Source organism: Pelmatolapia mariae, linkage group LG7, assembly GCF_036321145.2.
Source record: "Pelmatolapia mariae isolate MD_Pm_ZW linkage group LG7, Pm_UMD_F_2, whole genome shotgun sequence".
Taxonomy (NCBI): Eukaryota; Metazoa; Chordata; class Actinopteri; order Cichliformes; family Cichlidae; genus Pelmatolapia; species Pelmatolapia mariae.
The window spans coordinates 8,391,444-8,410,475 of NC_086233.1; the positions used below are offsets into that span (position 1 = coordinate 8,391,444).

At 39.9% G+C, this 19,032-nt stretch overlaps 1 protein-coding gene across 2 annotated transcripts; it reads left to right on the plus strand.

Annotated features, from left to right (window-relative positions):
- Position 1: 1 nt before the first annotated feature.
- Positions 2 to 18,741, plus strand: aars1 (alanyl-tRNA synthetase 1). Of its 2 annotated transcripts, none has more exons than XM_063477736.1 (20): positions 2 to 19; positions 2,526 to 2,681; positions 2,862 to 3,050; positions 3,675 to 3,820; positions 6,639 to 6,830; positions 8,288 to 8,432; positions 8,716 to 8,861; positions 8,992 to 9,100; positions 9,670 to 9,820; positions 10,583 to 10,707; positions 12,149 to 12,293; positions 12,378 to 12,556; positions 13,278 to 13,391; positions 13,627 to 13,833; positions 13,937 to 14,121; positions 16,014 to 16,122; positions 16,601 to 16,714; positions 16,815 to 17,021; positions 17,431 to 17,544; positions 17,639 to 18,741. In XM_063477736.1, exons 2-20 carry the CDS (start codon positions 2,538 to 2,540, stop codon positions 17,816 to 17,818), a joined length of 2,901 nt encoding a protein of 966 aa, XP_063333806.1. In that variant the 5' UTR covers positions 2 to 19; positions 2,526 to 2,537; the 3' UTR covers positions 17,819 to 18,741. The 2 variants fall into 2 exon arrangements, with proteins under 2 accessions (XP_063333806.1, XP_063333804.1); XM_063477734.1 differs by lacking the exon at positions 2 to 19 and adding an exon at positions 352 to 539.
- Positions 18,742 to 19,032: the final 291 nt, after the last annotated feature.

Genomic DNA, 19,032 nt, shown 5'->3' on the forward strand with positions numbered 1-19,032 from the left:
ATTACATCAGAAATGCGAAGTACGTACGGATGCAGCAATATTTCATCATTATTACTAGTCAGTTCCTATGCCATAAAATAACAGTCACAAAAAAGTGATAAATGTTATTAATCAACGACAGAATAAAATCATTTCTTTTAAAAAAAAAATGTAAATAGATAAATAACAATATTAGTTTAAAAAGTTAGAGTACATGTTCGGCTCGACTTAAAACAAAAGCTGGCATACATTGGGCTTGCGGACTTTTCTCACATTTCTCTACATCAACCAACATATTTAAAAACGACAACAAAAATCTGAGCTGACACCGTTTAAGTTGCATCAGCCAAAGCACGGAGGTTTGTATCGCTGCCGTGGCGGGCTCGGTTAAGAAGGACAGTAGATTTGTCCAATAGGAATCCAGAATTCTTGACTTTTCTGTGTAGCCGGACCAATCGGAGGCTGTCGTAGGTGTGACCGCTGGTAGTGCTTTCCTTCAGTTTGAGCAGCGTGGAGTGAAGGAGAAGTACCTGATTCATTCTGCGGGAATAGCGGCTTCTGTGAGTATTTTCATGTGTTTAAATGTAGTTGAAATAAGTTATCTTCATTGTACTGTTCAGCAGAATAGCCTTTCAGTTAGAGCAGTGTGCCGAACTGTCTATCTCAGGCTGAGCGCAGGGAGGTAGCTTGATTAACCAGCTAACACATCAGCCTGCTAACGTCAGATCAAGCTAGTGCCTCTGCCTAGAATAGCAATTATAGTCAGCTGACTAGCTTACATTGAAGACTGTCGGTTTTTGGTAGAACTTTAAGAGGAAATATCTTGTATCACATGACTGTCACAAATTTGTGTGGTCTGGAAGTTTATGTTAGACTTGCGAGATTAAGTTCACTGATTTTGTGCCATGGAGACAGAGAACAGGGCTGTTCCTGTTACTAACCTGAAAGATGGGTCCAGTATTTGTCATCAACCTGGCCTCCGTCTACCTGTTCTATGATTATAAATGTCCTTATTTTGTCTTGAAAATGGACCATTATTTATTTCTCAAAACCACTGGGCTAATACTTACATCCCACGTCTCTTCTTTCTCTGCCTGCCCGCTAAATGGTTTGTTGTCAGGACGGGGACATGGGCTATTTGTCATCCACTCCTTATTCCCAGAAAGCTGAAAACACCAGCTGAGGTTTGCTTTGGCAGTCAGTTTTCACCATTGGGAATTGAGCTCTGCTGCCTTTTAATTATATATGGTATCACATTGTAATGAAATATGTGTACTGCAAAAATCCACAAAGTGCTTGCAAATCAATTGTAAGTTGCTTTTGTTTCCATTCTTACCTAAAATTGCATCTGACTTCATATTTAAGATCGCAGCATTGTGTGCCTCACCTGTCTCACTGGATTCCTGAGCTGCTGTTGTTTATGAGGAGAGCATCAGGCCAATTAGCTGCAGCTAGGTTAACATCCACACCCTACAAACAGTCTTAACTTTAAGCTTTTGGTGTGGAGTGGTAAAATCAAAACATGCACAATTACTATAATGACCGATAAACAATTTCATAATGTTTTGATACTTTATGGACAAAAACATGTATTTTCGGGCCAACACTGGACAATTCTTTAACCAGCCTTTAAAAGCACTGACAAATAATAATAATAATAATAATAATAATAAACTTTATTTATAAAGCACACTTAAAAACCAAGGGTATGCCAAGGTGCTTAACAAGTAACATAATGAATAGAAGGAAAATAATAGAAATAGGACCAAAGCAAGTACTAAGTATGCAAGCAGGTAGCTGTCACTGATACATAGGAAAGCAACAGGTACAGAGCAAACAAGAAATTAAATGAGCATAAAAGTGCATAATATAAAATCATAAAAGAATGTATAATTCTTTTTTTTTTTAATTATATGGGATTGCCTTGAATGGCATTTTAGTATGTAAAAAGGAGCTACTTCAACAGCTTCCAACAAAGTACAGCACTTGCATATAAAATATGAAAGAAAATTGTTGCTTCTTAAGGTGAAAACAACAAGGTGGTTTGTACAACCCCTTATGCACCAGCCTTGCCAGAGCTCTCGCTAGTTGCGCAGTCATATGACAGGAAGAGAAACCCATGGGAAATTGCTGATGCTGTTAATTGATGGTAAGCCAGTGTTTTAAACAGCTGGTTAAAAAGCTTTACCCAAGATGTGACACACACACACCTACCTACCTCTTCTGTACTTGCCAAATTAGTATTTGGACACGAGCACTGAGAGTGTACCCTTAAGGTGACTACTGCCTGAAAGGGAAGAGCAGGCCTTAATTGTGTTTTAATAACTTAGTAGAAAAGTTGCTGTTACTCAGACCAAATAATCATCCACCTCTCTAAATGGGAACAGTTTCCGTGAGTTAAATTATCCGTCTGTCTGTGACCTGGAACAATTTAATTGGACCAAGAATTAACTTAAAAAAATCAGTGGCTGCATTTGTACAAGACCTCTTTAAATGTGCTTGATAGCTAAAGTGTTTCTTTTCTCTGTGTCTAATTTTGTTCACAGAGCTTCTTCAGAATGGACTCCTCCTTGAATGCAGCTCAAATTCGCCAGAAGTTCATTGACTTTTTCTGTCGCTATGAGCACCCGTACGTTCACTCTTCATCCACCATCCCCCTGGATGACCCCACGCTGCTTTTTGCCAATGCCGGCATGAACCAGGTACACCCCATGTCTTTCCCAACACTGCTTCCTACACCATGGCTCTTCTTTATGTTCCCACTGATTCACAACTTTTAGAATAAGCTCGGAAATCAGATCTAGCAAACTTTCTTGAAAAAAAAAATATATATATATATATTTCTCAAGATTTTTCTTTTTATTGCACCTCATTTTCTTTAGTTCAAGCCCATCTTCCTCAACACTATTGATCCATCACATCCCATGGCCAGGCTGCGTCGTGCTGCCAACACCCAGAAGTGTATTCGTGCAGGAGGCAAACACAATGATCTGGACGATGTGGGTAAAGATGTCTACCACCACACCTTCTTTGAGATGCTGGGCTCCTGGTCCTTTGGGGACTACTTTAAGGTATTACATTTTCTCATCCTTCACATCAGTTTCACTTTTTTGTTACTTGTATTTTTAGTCCCGCAGATTTAGATCCTGTTTGTTGAACAGTGCTCGAGTACACACACACATATTGCTGTAGGACCTTTCACCATTTATAAATTTCTCCTCTGCAAAAATTTTATTTGCCAAGTGCTCTGTGATAAATGTATAACTAGGCAATATAATCTGCTCCCTCTCAAGTGACTACCAACTTCTTTGCCTTGGACAGCAGCTAGCAGTAGCTGTTCAGCTCTGTAGCATTGGTGAGCTCATTGTAAAGGCACAGGAAAAAGGCACTTTCAAAATAAGAGTGAGGGGATTGTCCACTAGTAAAAATATGCATAGTGTCATTATCTTAGGTAAGTAGAGAAAAGGAGATAATTCTAATACAAAAATGCTTGAACATATGAGCCTGGGGCTCATCTAATCTTTTTATATTTTCGGTTGAAGTGGTTAAAGTTGATCTATGTGAGAATCTTGCTGTTCTCTCCTTTCTGTCAATGTTGCTTGTTATATTACAATGACATATTCATTATCATTATTAATGGATAAGACATTGTCTAAACAGCTCTAAATTGTTATTGCATCATTTTTGCTCTCCAGGAATTGGCCTGTAAGATGGCCTTGGAGCTGCTGACTCAGGAGTTTGGTATTGCTTTAGAGCGCCTGTATGTCACCTACTTTGGAGGTAATGAGGATGCAGGCCTGAAGCCCGACCTGGAGTGCAAACAGATCTGGATGGACTTGGGGTGAGTGAGCCTTGGGAGCATTGACTGTATGTAAAAATAGATAAAGCTTGTGATGCGAAAAGTGAAACCAGTTTGCAGGTTTAAGGCACTTCCAATCTTTTTAATGGCAAGAAAGAGGCAGCGACATTCCAAAACAATGTCATGGTCTGTGGGGAAATGGACCTCAGTTGCTTTAGTAAACACTAGGTTTCTGGGACCTATTCCAGGAAGCAGGTTTAGTTAACAACTCTTCTGTTTATCAACCCTGAGCTGAGGGATACTGTGGGTCTAAGAAGAGATTAAATTTCAACTTTGAGTTACCGGGTTAACAGACTCTGTGAAATGTAAGGGTGTCAACAGTGATTACGTCATGAATTTATAATCCGATCAGAAAAAAATCTATATAGTCTCCATCTTTCTAAGTCTGTGACTTATATATGTGTGTATATGTGTATATATATATATATATATATATATATATATATGTGTGTGTGTGTGTGTATGTGTGTATATATATGTATATATATATTAGGGGTGCAACAATACTCGTATCGATATTGAACCGTTCGATACAGTGCTTTCGGTTCGGTACGCATGTGTATCGAACAATACAAAATTTTTAATTTATTTTATCAACTTTTCTTCTGACGATGCTGTCAGTGGATCTGCGTTCGACTACTCTGCTTAGGCTGCACTGTCGAGCGCAGATCCACTGAGCACAGCGCAAGCTAGCAAGACAGAAGCTAAGCTCGTTGCAACATGGTAAATTGAACCTCCCCCACCCTCACCATTGGAACTATTTTGGTCTTCATGTGAAGTATGACCCTGAAGGTAAGCGCGTCATGGACAAAAGTAAAACAGTATGTCGGATGTGCCACGCAATGCTCAATTACATGGGTGGGAACTACTGCGTTAGCGCAGTTTGCTCGTTAACGTGTTGACGACGTCCAGCCCCACGCACGGGGCGATCCCGGTAGCTCGTTAACGGAGATTTGCCGTGTTGTGGCGTTAACGTCATTTCAGATTAACGCTGACAGCACTAGTGGGAACACAATGAATATGACTGCACATATACTCCGACATCATCCTAGTGCAAAGACAAGTGGAAGCAGACAAAAACAACAAGCACGCATGCTACAGACTTTACCCGAGTCATTTAGACAGCCGTTAGCATGATTCTCCTTATGGGGACCTGATATGTTTAATATGCTGCTGAGAATATACCCCAGAAGAAGCGTATAGTATAGCTTTTATTTTGGAAAGAGCCATTTCTCTGTAATAAACTCTCCAAAGATGAGGGATTTCTCGATCAGATATTTATTTTTTTATTACTTTGTCGTTTCAGCAACATTAAATTTAAAAACTGTACTTTTGAGTTAAAATATATATTTATAATTTTAATAAATGACAAATTAAAAAAGCATGAAAAAATATCGAACCGTGACACCAAAGTATCAAACCGAACCGTGAATTTTGTGTATCGTTGCACCCCTAATGAATATATATATATATATACATACACACACACACACACACACACACACACACACACACATATATATATATATATATATATATATATATATATATATATATATATATATATATATATATATATATATATATACATACATACATACATACATACATACATACACGTATGTATGTATATATATGTATGTGAGTGTGTGAGTATACATAATTTTATGTTATGATCACCGTTGTATGTAAGATTTAGCATCTTGTCACATCTGCATTCAAAGCACCAAGATAACAACAGCTTGGCAGTTGGTTAAAAGTATGAGTAAAGTCTATGAATTTTCTTGATTTGTTAAAAGCTATTTTATGTTTGATAAATAATACTACATAGGGCTGTTCGATATAACGATATATATCGGATGACGATATAAAAACGTCTATCGTTTCATTTTATGCTATCGTTTGTTTCGTGGTGTCGCAAAATAAACTGTTTACGGCAATATTGTTTCATCGTTTTGATGGTCACTGTAGTGGCTATATTAATTTCTTAAAGTTCTCTCTTTCTCTTATATTTAATATAACCACACTACAGACGGACAAGCGCCTGTTTTTATGCGTTGTCTTTAGCAACAATGACGGTAAAACCATCGCGTGTCCGCTTGTTTATTTTCCATATAAACCTTTCACAATAAAGCTCAAGATCCTGTTGAGACTTTTCAAACTAAACTGAATCACATGAAGGAGTATGCAGAGTATTTACGGATGAAAAACAAAAAAGAGCCGTCAGGTGCTAAAAAATAAACCTTAGACTCAAACGTTAGAACAGGCTTGTCCCCGCAGCAGGCTGTGTAATAAATACTCACAAAGAAAACGGCGGCCGTTACAACTTATGTTTAAAAATGTATTGTTTCATGCATCGGTTAAAACACTCGACTCCAGGTACACGATGCCCACCTGGAAACACTTCACGCAAGTCGAGCTGCCCGAGATTCACAGAAAATGTTAAATTTTTGTGATTTATATCGTTATCGGGACGATAGATGTCTTATATCGGGATATGAGATTTTGGTCATATCGCACAGCCCTAATACTACACCTTAAAATAAAAAACAATAGTTCAAAAGTATTCATTACAATCCTGGTGATCTCCCTTTGGTCAAATTCCAAAACCTCATCAGAGGACAGAATTTTGTCTGCAGGAAAAACATTTTTGCATGATGTGAATGTTAAATTAATGATGAAAGCACAGAAAGGACAGCAACAGACAAAAATGTTTTGCTTGTCGAAGATTGATTTGTCTTTCTCATCTTAAGGGAGTTGATTCAACTTCTGCCTCTCTCTGTTTCTTTGTTTGGTTTAGCGTGGATGAGGCTCGCATCCTGCCGGGCAGTATGAAGGATAACTTCTGGGAGATGGGAGACACCGGCCCCTGTGGCCCTTGCAGTGAGATCCACTACGACCGCATTGGAGGGCGAGACGCCTCTCACTTGGTGAACATGGATGATCCCGATGTGTTGGAGATCTGGAACCTGGTGTTTATCCAGTTCAACAGGTAACACACTCACACACACACACACACAGACAGTGAAAAATGATCTTACTAAGAGGACTTTATGAATCGATGATTGCATCCATGAAGCAAAATAATTTGTTGAAGGAATAATGCTTTTGCATTAAATTCACACATTTTTTTTTCACACACAATCACATGCTGTGTTAAAAGAGTAAGTAATTTATTCTCATGCCTTATGAGGCAGTGTAAAATCTTCTTGGTTCATTGCATTCGTTTACACCTTGTGGTGTTTTGAAAATGACTTCCAGGATTAGTCCTGTCAAGGCTGCTGGGCTACACGAATCCATAGTGTTGCTTTGTCCTCAGTTCCAGCAGAGCTCGGCTTTGCTTTCACATCCATAGTTGTGCTTGTTTGGTGTGAGCTAAAGAAAAAAAATGATATGTTGTTAAGTTCTTTTTCTAGTCTGTGTTCACAAGACTTAAGCACCCAGCCTTTTGAACTTGCACTCAACATCGATCCAGTAGTGAAGTTAGATTCTGTTGCAACAATGTAATGTTTGTTATGCGTTTATGTCTTCTGCTGTCTATGAAATCTCATTGGGGGGGGGGGAATCACTAGTTGTTTTTTTTTTTAAGAAATACTGATAACAGGTATAAGCAGAATGAAATGCACTGGAGGAACTGCTGGAATACAGGGACCTGTAAAAGCTCAGTGCACCTTATATTAACTTACTATATTTCCATGTTCTGAACAAACAGGGAAAGACTGTATTCACATGTACACGTGGTGTGTAGGCATTTTCACTCTGTAATTAGCAAAAACAAAACAATGCTTTTCTGATGTTTTGTAGTATTTCCCACCATATTTGAACCAAACCACGGTGAAAAGTTATCACTGACAGCAATTATCAACACAAGAGCAGCCGTGTGCTTAAATTGGTTTCAGATTCACCTGAGCCTTGTTACTTGTTCAGCAGGTGACAAAAAGAAACTAAAATGAATCTTTGTGCAGCAGCACACCCTTACATGAATCTAAAGAAGGAACATGGGCTGGAATTTGGACACACCTCTATCTGTTTTGGACAGAATGTTCAAGCTAGTGAATCAGATGCACACTCCCACTCTCCACACCACTTAAAACTAAATCTTTTGTTTACGCATTCCAAGAAATTTACTGTCGAGGATTTAAATTTATTTATTTTTTTAAAGAAATCTGATTTTTATTTTTAATAAAAGTAATTCTCACCAGTGGGCCTATTTTTATGGAAGAGGGTAAATTAAATACAGGGTATCGTAGTCTTTTTTTTTTTTCTTTTTTTTTTAATAAACTGCAAACTACAATGGTAAATAAGAAGATCAATAGTTAATATAAATTACATATACATGTATGTTTTAAGAATAACATGTGTGCACCTCTATAACAAAACAGCACTGCCAAGAGGTCTTAAATCTTTTTACTGATCAGTGAATCTGTGTTTTTTAACTGTTGTTTCCAGAGAGTCAGAGACTGAGCTGAAGCCGCTGCCTAAGAAGAGCATTGACACAGGGATGGGTCTGGAGCGCCTTGTGTCTGTACTGCAGAACAAGATGTCCAACTATGATACTGACCTCTTCATACCGTACTTTGAAGCCATTCAAAAGGTACAGAAGTGTCAAGGATTTGTGTGAAAGAGAGAGAAGATCTATCCTTTACTTGACAGTTCAATGAAAGAGAAATTATGATTAGATTGGGCAAGATATAGTAAATAGTTATAGCTACTTAATCAAAAATATCAAAACTGTCCTTATTCCTATAATAATTAATCTGGTAGTATGAATCCACACAAAGTTGCCTTAACAGCAGCATTTATCAACATGTTTATTTACATTAGAGGAAGACGTTTGGGGCCCACATATCTAACATTAAGAATATGATCTATTTCAGGGTACGGGTGCTCGACCTTACACGGGAAAAGTAGGTGCTGAGGACGCTGATGGTATCGACATGGCTTACCGTGTGCTTGCTGACCACGCCCGCACCATCACCATCGCCTTATCAGATGGCGGTCGGCCTGACAACACAGGAAGAGGGTAAGACATTGTTAATTGTTTAAATACTCAACAGACTTAACAGTAAGTAACATGATTGCTGCAAATGAAAAGTTTTGTGGAACCTTTTTTACACATCATTAAAATATTTTGTTGTTTCCACCATGTTTAGCTACGTGTTGAGGAGGATCCTGCGCCGTGCGGTCAGATATTCTCATGAGAAGCTGGGCGCTCAGAGAGGCTTCTTTGCCTCTCTCGTGGATGTAGTGGTCAATTCCCTGGTGAGATTTTCTTTCCTTTGTAGTCCACATAGGCATTACAGACACACAACTTGCTGTTGGTTGGGTTATTGTCATGAGGGTTACGTTAATTTTTAGCTGTTTTATTCTCTGATCTTGTAGTGTGACTGGGTTAATGTTGAAGACAGTTTTCCTCTTGCTTTTTTTAATAGCATTTCCTACTTTAGAAGCCAAAAAACATTTGTTCTGTTCTACCAAAACTAGTTGAATTACATTTTTCTTTTAATGCTTAATTGCATTTAATGGATGACAGCAGTGAACAGAAATCAGTGCAGGAAGCATCCTTATTATTAATATTAGATTTCACATGAGATTTTGTTTTATATATTCTTAATTTTGAGTTGTGTATTTTGTATTTTTTCAGTGTTGTGAAAAAACATGACTGTTTCAAAAAATCTTGGTGTTTAGTATTAGTTAACATATAACACTTAATAAACTCTAAATGATGTGTCTCTTTTTTTCTTTTTTTTTACTCCTCCTTTTCCGTTTCTTTCTTTCTTCCCCCCTCTCTGTCTACATCTCCATCTGTCTACTTTGACTGCATTTTCCAGGGTGAAGCATTCCCAGAGTTGAAGAAAGACCCAGAAATGGTGAAGGATATTATTAATGAGGAAGAGGCGCAGTTCCTTAAAACCCTCAGCAGAGGGCGCCGTATCCTGGATAGGAAGATAATGAGCCTGGCTGACACAAAGACAATCCCAGGTGAGACGCATTAACACACATTAAACTTTGTTGATTTTTATTTGAGAGTGTTGTGTTTAGTGTAATGTCTGTAACTTTCTTTTAAGAAGTTCACTGCTCCGTTTTTGTTACATCCTCCCTGAATTATCCTCGTCATTTTATCCTTTCTTCACCTTTCATCTGTCTTCACCACCCACATGACTTCTTCTTTTCTTGGCTCATTTTTCTGTCATTTCTTCCCTCCTTCAGTTGCTTTGTTTTCCTGCTTTTAATCCCATCAGAATTTGTTGGCATTATGGTTCAGTCTCTTCCTTCATCTTTTTGTCTGACTGTCATGCTTAATGCCTCAGAGCTTCCCAGATCAGTACAAAAATACTCACTAAAGGGAAGGAATTAGTTTGAAAAGCTGAAATATTAATCAATTTATGTTTCACACCATAAATTCAAGCGACATAAAAATTGATGCACATTCAGCTTTGCTTATAAACGTAACCCTCCAGGGTTGTTAGTGTACACTGTAATGGATTTTTTTCAAAAGTTGTATACCTCAGGCAAACTAATATTTCTTCATTGTCGCAAAGTGTGTCCGAATCATTACTGCACCCTGCAAACATAAGCTGCTACAAAGCAGTTTATTTGTGCTTTTCATGATTTTACTTATCCAAACAATGCCTCCAGTCCATCAATATTTTTTTATTGTCTGACTCAAGGACATAAGTGTTTAAGCAGTGTTGTTTCAGACACTCACACTTCTGTCTTTTCTCCCTCTCTCCTTGCACACAGGTGACACAGCATGGTTGCTGTATGACACATACGGTTTCCCTCTGGACCTCACCTCCCTTATTGCTGAGGAGAAAGGCATGGAGGTTGACCTGGCTGGCTTCGAGGAGGAGAAGAAGGCAGCACAGGTGAGCAGATGATTGTTTGAAAATGGCCTTGACTGTCCTGTTAGCGAGACTCTACTGAGTCTCGCTAACTACTCTACTATGTCCACTCCTGTGGGTGCACTGTTTTGCTTTGTGTCAGCATTCTCCAGTACTGCACTGTAAGTCAGAATCAGGAGTCATGCACCTGCTGTTTAAATAAGCCTACATTTACTTTACAGACCTGTGTAAATCCCTTGATGTTTGATTAAGCCAAAAGATTGATTTGCTTTCCGTAAAACTGCAACCTCTGATTTCTATCCCACACATTTCATCGATTTTGTACGAGTCTCATACCAATACTGCAGTTCTCCTCATTCCCACTTGGGGGAGTTTGACACAGAACACAATCACTGTACAATATCTCCTTAACCTTATATAGAGTTACCAGTTTATTAGATACACATGTGAAGCCTCAAACCAGTTTTTCTCAGCGTTTTAAAAAAATAGCATCACATAAGTAGTTATTTATTATTCAAGTGTGTCTTGAAGAAGGAGAACAAATTTAGGAACATTGCAAACTTCAAATGTTCTCAGTGGTCTTTAACATGTGAGACTTACATTATCCAGAAAATATTTCATTACATTGCAATATAAAGTGCTTTGAGGCAACTGTTGTTGTGAATTGGTGCTAAATAAGTAAAACTGAATTGAATAAATATACAGAAAAAGAAACTTGCAAAATATCTCATAAGTGGGATTTCTACACTTCTGGGTTTCTACAACTATACTGCATTGTCCTCTCTTTCCCCCAGATTTTGCTTCGTCGTGGCTGTAATTTCTTCTCCCTTTATTCTTTTCCCCTCATCTTACTGAGCTGCATCCATTCTGCACTAAAGCACTACATGTTTTACAAATCCAATTGCTCATTTAACTGTTATGTGCTTAAGCAATGGATGCAGTCTGAGCCAGTTTACCTGAAATTTGTCTTGTGGCTGTCCCCTCACTTATTGCTGTTTCCTTTTGTTTTTCTGAGTTGATTAACATTTATGTTGGCTAGAAATCGACATATGCATCTTTGAAACCTGTCTGTAAGAAAGTGAGATAGCTTATAATCTTGTAAAGAAAAGGAAAGAGAACTCTCAAAGTGTTGCTTGGGTCTGATTTTGTGCCATCTCTGTAGCACTCCCACAAAGTCACGCCATCTTCCACACTGATATAAATGTAGAACACTTAAATTATTATATATTGATGTAAATGTACAGGAATTTAACTCATTATATCTGCTACAGTTCCGGGAACTGATTAAATGAGTTATGCACAGTCATTATTTAACAAATGTCTAATCTTTATTGAATGATTATACCAGGCAAATTGTGATTGTCTTTTGCTATCAGTCATTCTGTAATTATGTAAAATTTTAATTGTAAATGTTTCTGTATTTTGGGGGTTATGACTGAGCATAAGTCTGTTTGTGTGTGTGTAGTTAAAGTCCCAGGGTAAAGGCGCGGGAGATGAGGACCACATCATGTTGGACATCTATGCCATCGAAGAGCTGAGAAACAAGCAGATACCCGCCACAGATGACTCTCCCAAATACAATTATACCTCAGATGAAAACGGCAACTACCGTAAGTGATGCATAGAAAAGCACTATATAACAAGTCCATTTACCTTTTAAAGTCAACTGATCTGTATCCTATTATTGTACCCAGAGTTCCAGCAGGCCTCAGCTACAGTGCTTGCCCTCCGTCGCGACCGCGCCTTCTGCGATGAGGTGACCACGGGTCAGGAGTGCGGCGTGGTGCTGGACCAGACGTCCTTCTACGCAGAGCAGGGTGGACAGACATTTGATGAAGGCTACATGCTCAGAGAGGATGACAGTACAGAGGATGTAAGTGCAATAAAAATAAATTGAGGGAAACAACACCTAGGTTCATGTGCTTTTTACACTTCTGTAATGAGCTCGGTTAATCCTGTTTGCGTCGTAAAAAAGAGCTTTGATAGTTTCCCTTCATTAGGGTAATTGTCACAGTTGAAGTTTGTTTTTCCTCCCAAACACATTGCAGGTACAGAGAGAAATCGAGCTTTACCTTTTGTCGACTTTTAACTGGGCGGATGAGAATTGCACAGTCTATCTTCAAAGCTAACACATTTGTTCAAATAGCACTTCTGGATCTGATAGCTGCTGGAAATCATGGCTGTGAGCAAACAGCCCATCTGCTTGGCGAAAAAGCCTGCCAAATGAATTATCATAGTTCTGACAGAAGAATGGACAAAAGATAATAAATTGTTCTTGTCTCTCGTCCATAACTGAGAACTTGAATGGCATGAAAACATTCATATCAGTTTTAGCAGAACATCTGTGGGGGAGGGTGGGGGGGATCCATTCAAATGCCAGCACTTCATTTCTTTTGTATGTCTTTATGTATTCTTCTAGTAATTCTCATATTTGCTGAGAATGTGGGAACTTTCTGTAAAGAGCTTTAACTTATTAAGTCATCGTGTTCTCCAAAATATTTAATCTCACAGACACAAAAACCATCAGACTGCCTTCAGTTTTTCTTTTTGACTATGAAAACTTTTGTTTGAATGTACTCTTCTGCTTTTTGCAGCGCATGGAGTTCTCGGTGAAGAATACGCAGGTTCGAGGAGGTTACGTTCTCCATGTGGGTACAGTCTATGGCACACTGAAAGTTGGAGACCGTGTCACCTTACACGTAGATGAGGTGAGAATTGAAACCGGGATATTGACCCTAGTTTTTAAAAAAACAAACAAACAAAAAGCCAGCTAAGTAAAAGAGATTCTAGGTATGTTGAGCTTTATGACTCTGGTTGATGGGCCTTTGTGACTTCTTTGTGTACTATCAGGCAAATAGGTGTTTTTCAGCATCTAAGCTTCATCTGTCTTAATCCCTCTGAATGGAGGTCTGACAAAAATATCTATTCACACACACTTTCCAGGCTCGCCGTAGACCCATCATGAGCAACCACACTGCCACGCACATCTTAAACTTTGCCCTGCGTGGGGTGCTAGGGGAGGCAGACCAGAGGGGCTCCCTGGTTGCCCCAGATCGCCTGCGCTTTGACTTCACTGCTAAAGGTGCTCTCAGCACGGATGAGATCCGCCGGACTGAGGAGATCGCTTGTACCATGATAAAAGATGCTAAGGTCAGTGGATGGAGTGAAATCACCAGACAGTTTTATGAAGAGATTAAAATGTTGATCCTTACAGACTTTTATTTAATATTAATATTGGTTTTTAACTTTTCAGCCTGTGTACGCAATGGAAGCAACCCTCGCAGAAGCCAAAGCGATTCAGGGTCTGCGCGCTGTATTCGATGAGACATACCCCGACCCAGTCCGTGTCGTGTCTATTGGCATTCCTGTCCCAGAACTGCTGGCCGACCCCAACAGTGCTGCTGGTTCCCTCACCTCCATCGAGTTTTGTGGTGGAACGTGAGTATGACACTTGTTTTCAGTCTTTGTGCATTTCTGCTCACACTTGAGGGGGAATGCAAATCAACCACATGGCTGTGGTTTTTATGTGATGGGTCTAAGGAAGCCCGTTTCCGCCACTAAAAAAAAAAGTATCCATAACTCTTTCTCGAAATTTTGAATTATTTTCTCAAAATTCCGAGTTAATACTTTTAGAGAAAAGTAACTTGAAATTTCGAGTTAGCGGTATGGATATGTCAAACACCCTTTAGACTTATGTATTAAAGTGCTTAATTTGAGCCAATTGTTTAAATTCATCAGATTTTTTTCAGTATTATTTTGTTTTTCTTTTATTATTCAACCATTTGGATTTTAAGTCTTACATTTAGGGGCAACTGTGTGATCAGAGACAGCTGTACCCGCTGCCCACTAGGCTTCAGCCTGAGCTGAACTGAAGACCGCGTTTCTGATAATGGATCTATATGACAAATAATGTGGCTGTTTTTTTGTGGTACAGTTTTCCAACAAGTTATAATTATAGTATTATTTTTTTATGCCTGTTATTAGCAGGGTATCTGTATCTGTGTGTTGCCCCCCATTCTTTTTTTTCTTTTTCTTTTTTTTTAAATAAACTCGCTAAGCTTGCTATGGTAGGGACCAACACACTAATGTTTAGACTTCAAAATATGGACTCCAGTGGTAGATAGAGCAATAGCTATGGCTGTGTTTAATATACGGTTTATGGCTTGGACACTTCAACCTCAGATTGTACAGTTTGGTGCTGGATCTCAGGTTCTATCGCTAACTGTATTATTGATGGGTTTCTTGTCTGTGATTTAAATCAGTTGCAGCCGTTCCCCATGAATAATGGACTCTAATTGTCAGTTTCTCAACAGTTTCTCAAACAGAGAAAATGGCCTTCTGTTAGTGTTTGCCTAAAAACCTCAAACCAGTTTTTCTCAGCTTCACTCCTTTAGTTTGGAGAACTGCCTCATTCATTATCATGTTGTGATAATGAATGGTGACAATGCCTATTTGTTTAACAGGGTATTTCACAGATGTTAGTGATGTTTGGGAAAATGCACGGGGGGGGAAAATGAGCAGAACGACAACATGTGGCAGGATGAAAAATCCAAGCATGCTAACATTTTTCTTAATTTGATATGCTGCATTGATTCAAGTGTGTTTGCCATGCCATTACTGTGTGCGCCCTGAGTGGAATCAAGTGTGCAGCGTGAACACATATCAGTGTACAAAAGTCCAAATACGCGCATTTGCATTGGGCCGATAGTTTTCAGACCAGCCCAGGGGCGGTGTGTAAAGTGGAAAGCGTTAATTGGATTTGTGCATCTTTATGGTGAGACGAGCGTGTCCCTGTGCAGACAGAGGCCTGGAACATTTCGTCAAGCTCAATCCACTGATTAGACTTGCTCCACTGACTCGTACAGTGTCTGCTCCTGGCTGTAAAATTCACCTGAATGCCCAGACATCTCCACTCTTTCACACGTTGTGTTATAGCCTGGCTTTTTATGCCATTTTGTGCTGCAGGAGCCAATATTCCGAGCTACATTTGATGCAAAGGCTGCGAGGGTCGGTTCAGATTTTAAGCACCGCAAAAGAGATTTGCATTAAGCCCATTCTCCATCTTCTTTTTTCTTTTTTTTGGTTTTAATTGCACATCCTTCCATCTCAAGCTGCTTCAGGTTTCAGTGAACTGTTGGTGTGCTTCTTGATGCTGTCTTTGATGTTGTTATAATCTGCAGCCACTTCAAAGAGCCTCTCATTCGTGCTGCTGTTGTTTGGTAATGTTTTCCTCTCCCTCTGCTCCTCGTCCTCTGCTCCTGCTCGCCCCTCTCCTACTTCTCATCTGCCTCCCGCAGTTGTGTAACGTTGTTGTTTTCTGTTATCCACAGCCATCTGCAGAACTCGGGTCACGCCGCGCCGTTTGTCATCGTCTCAGAGGAGGCCATCGCTAAGGGCATCCGCCGCATCGTTGCAGTGACAGGAACAGAGGCCCAGAAGGTCAGGACACACACACACACACACACCACACAACTTACACTTACTGATGTACTCGCTCAAAGCGTTACACTCATGTACTCACTTCCACCCCCACATACAGAGAAGGGTTTAGACAACATTTTAAAGACGGTAGCCCCACAGAGGGGCGGTGGTGTCTTGATGGTGAAATGTTCACACTGGTAACTACAAACACGACTGATTAAAGGAAAATTTGTCCCAGACAAAGCGACATTTGGGTTTCTGTGATGAAACTTGAATGAATGTTGAGGTGAACACTGTAGTAGAAAGAAGAATGTAGCATTTGCACCCCTCTCTTTTCAGGCCCACAGGACAAATTTACTATTTTTAGACAATAATTAGTCTTTCATCTTTTCCACCAGTCGTCTTCTCTTCTCATTCTTCCTCCTCGTGTTTCTTTGCCCTTTTTGATCTTTGCCCCTGCCTCACTCCTCACTCTGCTGTGTCGCATATCCATCAGGCTCAAAGGAAAGCCGATGCCCTGCGCCAGTCTCTGTCTACCCTCGGAGACAAGGTGAAGCAGCAGACAAGCCCAAACAAGGACATACAGAAAGAGATTGCTGACATGACTGAGGTAAATGGGATGTTTGGTTTAGAGAAACATTCTGAGGCAAATGAAAAAATTGTGAAAAATTGCCAATTGCGCTGTGGTAACATCTCTGTCTTCTCTGCAGTCGATAGGCACCGCAGTAATCTCTCAGTGGCAAAAGGATGAGATGAGGGAAACCCTGAAGGGCCTGAAAAAGACCATGGATGACTTGGACCGCAACTACAAGGCTGACATCCAGAAGAGGGTTCTGGAGAAGACGAAGGAGGTGATTGAAAGCAACCCAAACCAGCCGCTGCTCGTCATGGAGATGGAGACTGGAGCCTCAGCAAAGGTGAGAGTCAAGACAGAATATTTTTGGGAAGTGAAGTCTAAAAATCAGTAGCAGAATTCTTATAAATCTTTTTACGTGTTATTCCATAAAAGAACCATGTCCTTGTTGGATATACAGAGCATAAAGAGAGAGCAAATTTATAATCCAATCCCCGAGACTTCATCAGCATCCTGTACAGAAATAAATTAGGAGTGCAAACAGTATTAAAATTCACTTTATCTCTGCACATTTTCTCAGGCTCACTTAGCTTATCTCACTGTGTTATTGCCACGGGACTAAATCAGCTCTGTGGCCCATTAGTTGTGACCTTGAGACATCAATAGTGCTGATTAGGAGATGTTTTTTATTCTTCTCTTCCCACTTCCTTTTTTCCCCTCTTTACATCCCTCTTTCCTTCTTTCTCTCTCAGGCTCTGAATGAGTCACTGAAGCTGCTGAAGTCGCAGTCCCCTCAGACAGCTGCGATGCTCTTCACTGTAGACCCAGATGCTGGCAAGATCACCTGTTTATGTCAAGTCCCACAGGTATCGTTCAGTGACATATGCTAGAAGCCTTGCTCTGAGCATTTTCCATGGATTTAACCCTCCGCTTTCCACCCTCCACCTTTCTTCTCTGCAGGATGTGGCTAACCGTGGCCTGAAGGCCAGCCAGTGGGTTCAGGAGCTGTGTCCCCTGCTGGACGGCAAGGGAGGCGGCAAAGACATGTCTGCACAGGCCACGGGCAGGAACACACAGTGCCTGCAGGAGGCGCTCCAGATGGCCAACGAGTTTGCACGGCTCAAACTGGGGGAGAACTAAGAGGCGCGAGGGTGGGGTCTGTGTGGGAGGTGCGATTACAAACATATCGGGGAGTGAAGTGGAAATTAGTCTGAAATCTTCAAACATCCTGTCTTCGTTTTTCCTCTCCTCCTTTAGACTTAGAAAGGTTAGAAACCTAGCAAAACTCAACCACTGATGCTCAGCCAGCAATAAATGAGCCACTCGTCTTTACTTTCTGCTTTGCCCTATTAAAACTCATCTCTCTGGGAATAACTTGAACATATAAGATCCACTCATAACTGGAGGATGGCAGATGATTTCTACTTTCCTGTTTCCAACTCATTTTTGCATGCAGAGGAAAAGAAAAGGGACATACATTTGATGTAGCCTCCTACAAGTACTGTGCAGCTCAGATAAATTGACAAAAAATTCCCACCTTGGAGCACAAAGTGGGCTCTCGACACACCACCATCCTGCCTCCGTGTTTAGTTTCATCTCACTGTAGTCCTGTTTGTTTAGAAACAAGCCCCCAAGGCACTTTGTCCTTCTTTTGACTTCCTGTACCACTTGGGCTCAGGAATAATAGTAAAGTTGACCCAGCTTGGACACAGTATAAATCATGTTTATCCTTTATTTGCAGAAAGCAGTTTGGCTCCGTCCATGTGTATGATTACTGTGATTAGCTGGACTTGAGTTGTACAGTACATGCAGTAGCTGTATTATAGTCTTCAAATAACAAGCCATTTTCTGACATGTAATAAAACAATGGGTTTAATTTAGTAAATTAAGAATTCTCTAACTGTAAAATGATCACGAACATGTCTAGTAACCAATCTTTGCGACTTCATGCTGCTGACATTTAATATTGATTAATTAAATGCAGAAAGTTTTGTTATTGTATCTGCTTCCTGTCACTGAAATGTCACGCTATGGGATGGAATAAATACAGCTGACAAATGCCACATGTCTGTGTCATTCCTGGTAGATCTGTGATGAACTTTGGGTTATTCATTTCAGATGGACTGTTATGGATTTGAGATTGATCTAAACTCCAAGCACTGTTCATAAACTGTACGTAAAAGATGGCTGTAGCTTCCACGTCTCAGTGTCTAATGACCAGCAGGGGGCGACTCCTGTGGTTGTGTAGAAATCTGCAGGAAAACAGCCCTTTATGATTAAACAGTTGCTACTGTATGAGCTTCACATTCAAATCCAGCTCTCACTGGATTAAAAAACGATAAGAGTGACAGCCA

What these genes read in the sequence shown, in the direction of transcription:
- aars1 (XM_063477736.1), top strand. Translation starts at nt 2,538, where the DNA reads ATGGACTCCTCCTTGAATGCAGCTCAAATTCGCCAGAAGTTCATTGAC. An exon ending in CCAATGCCGGCATGAACCAG is followed by an intron (nt 2,682 to 2,861) that starts GTACACCCCATG and finishes CATTTTCTTTAG; the next exon opens with TTCAAGCCCATCTTCCTCAA. An exon ending in CAGATCTGGATGGACTTGGG is followed by an intron (nt 3,821 to 6,638) that starts GTGAGTGAGCCT and finishes TGTTTGGTTTAG; the next exon opens with CGTGGATGAGGCTCGCATCC.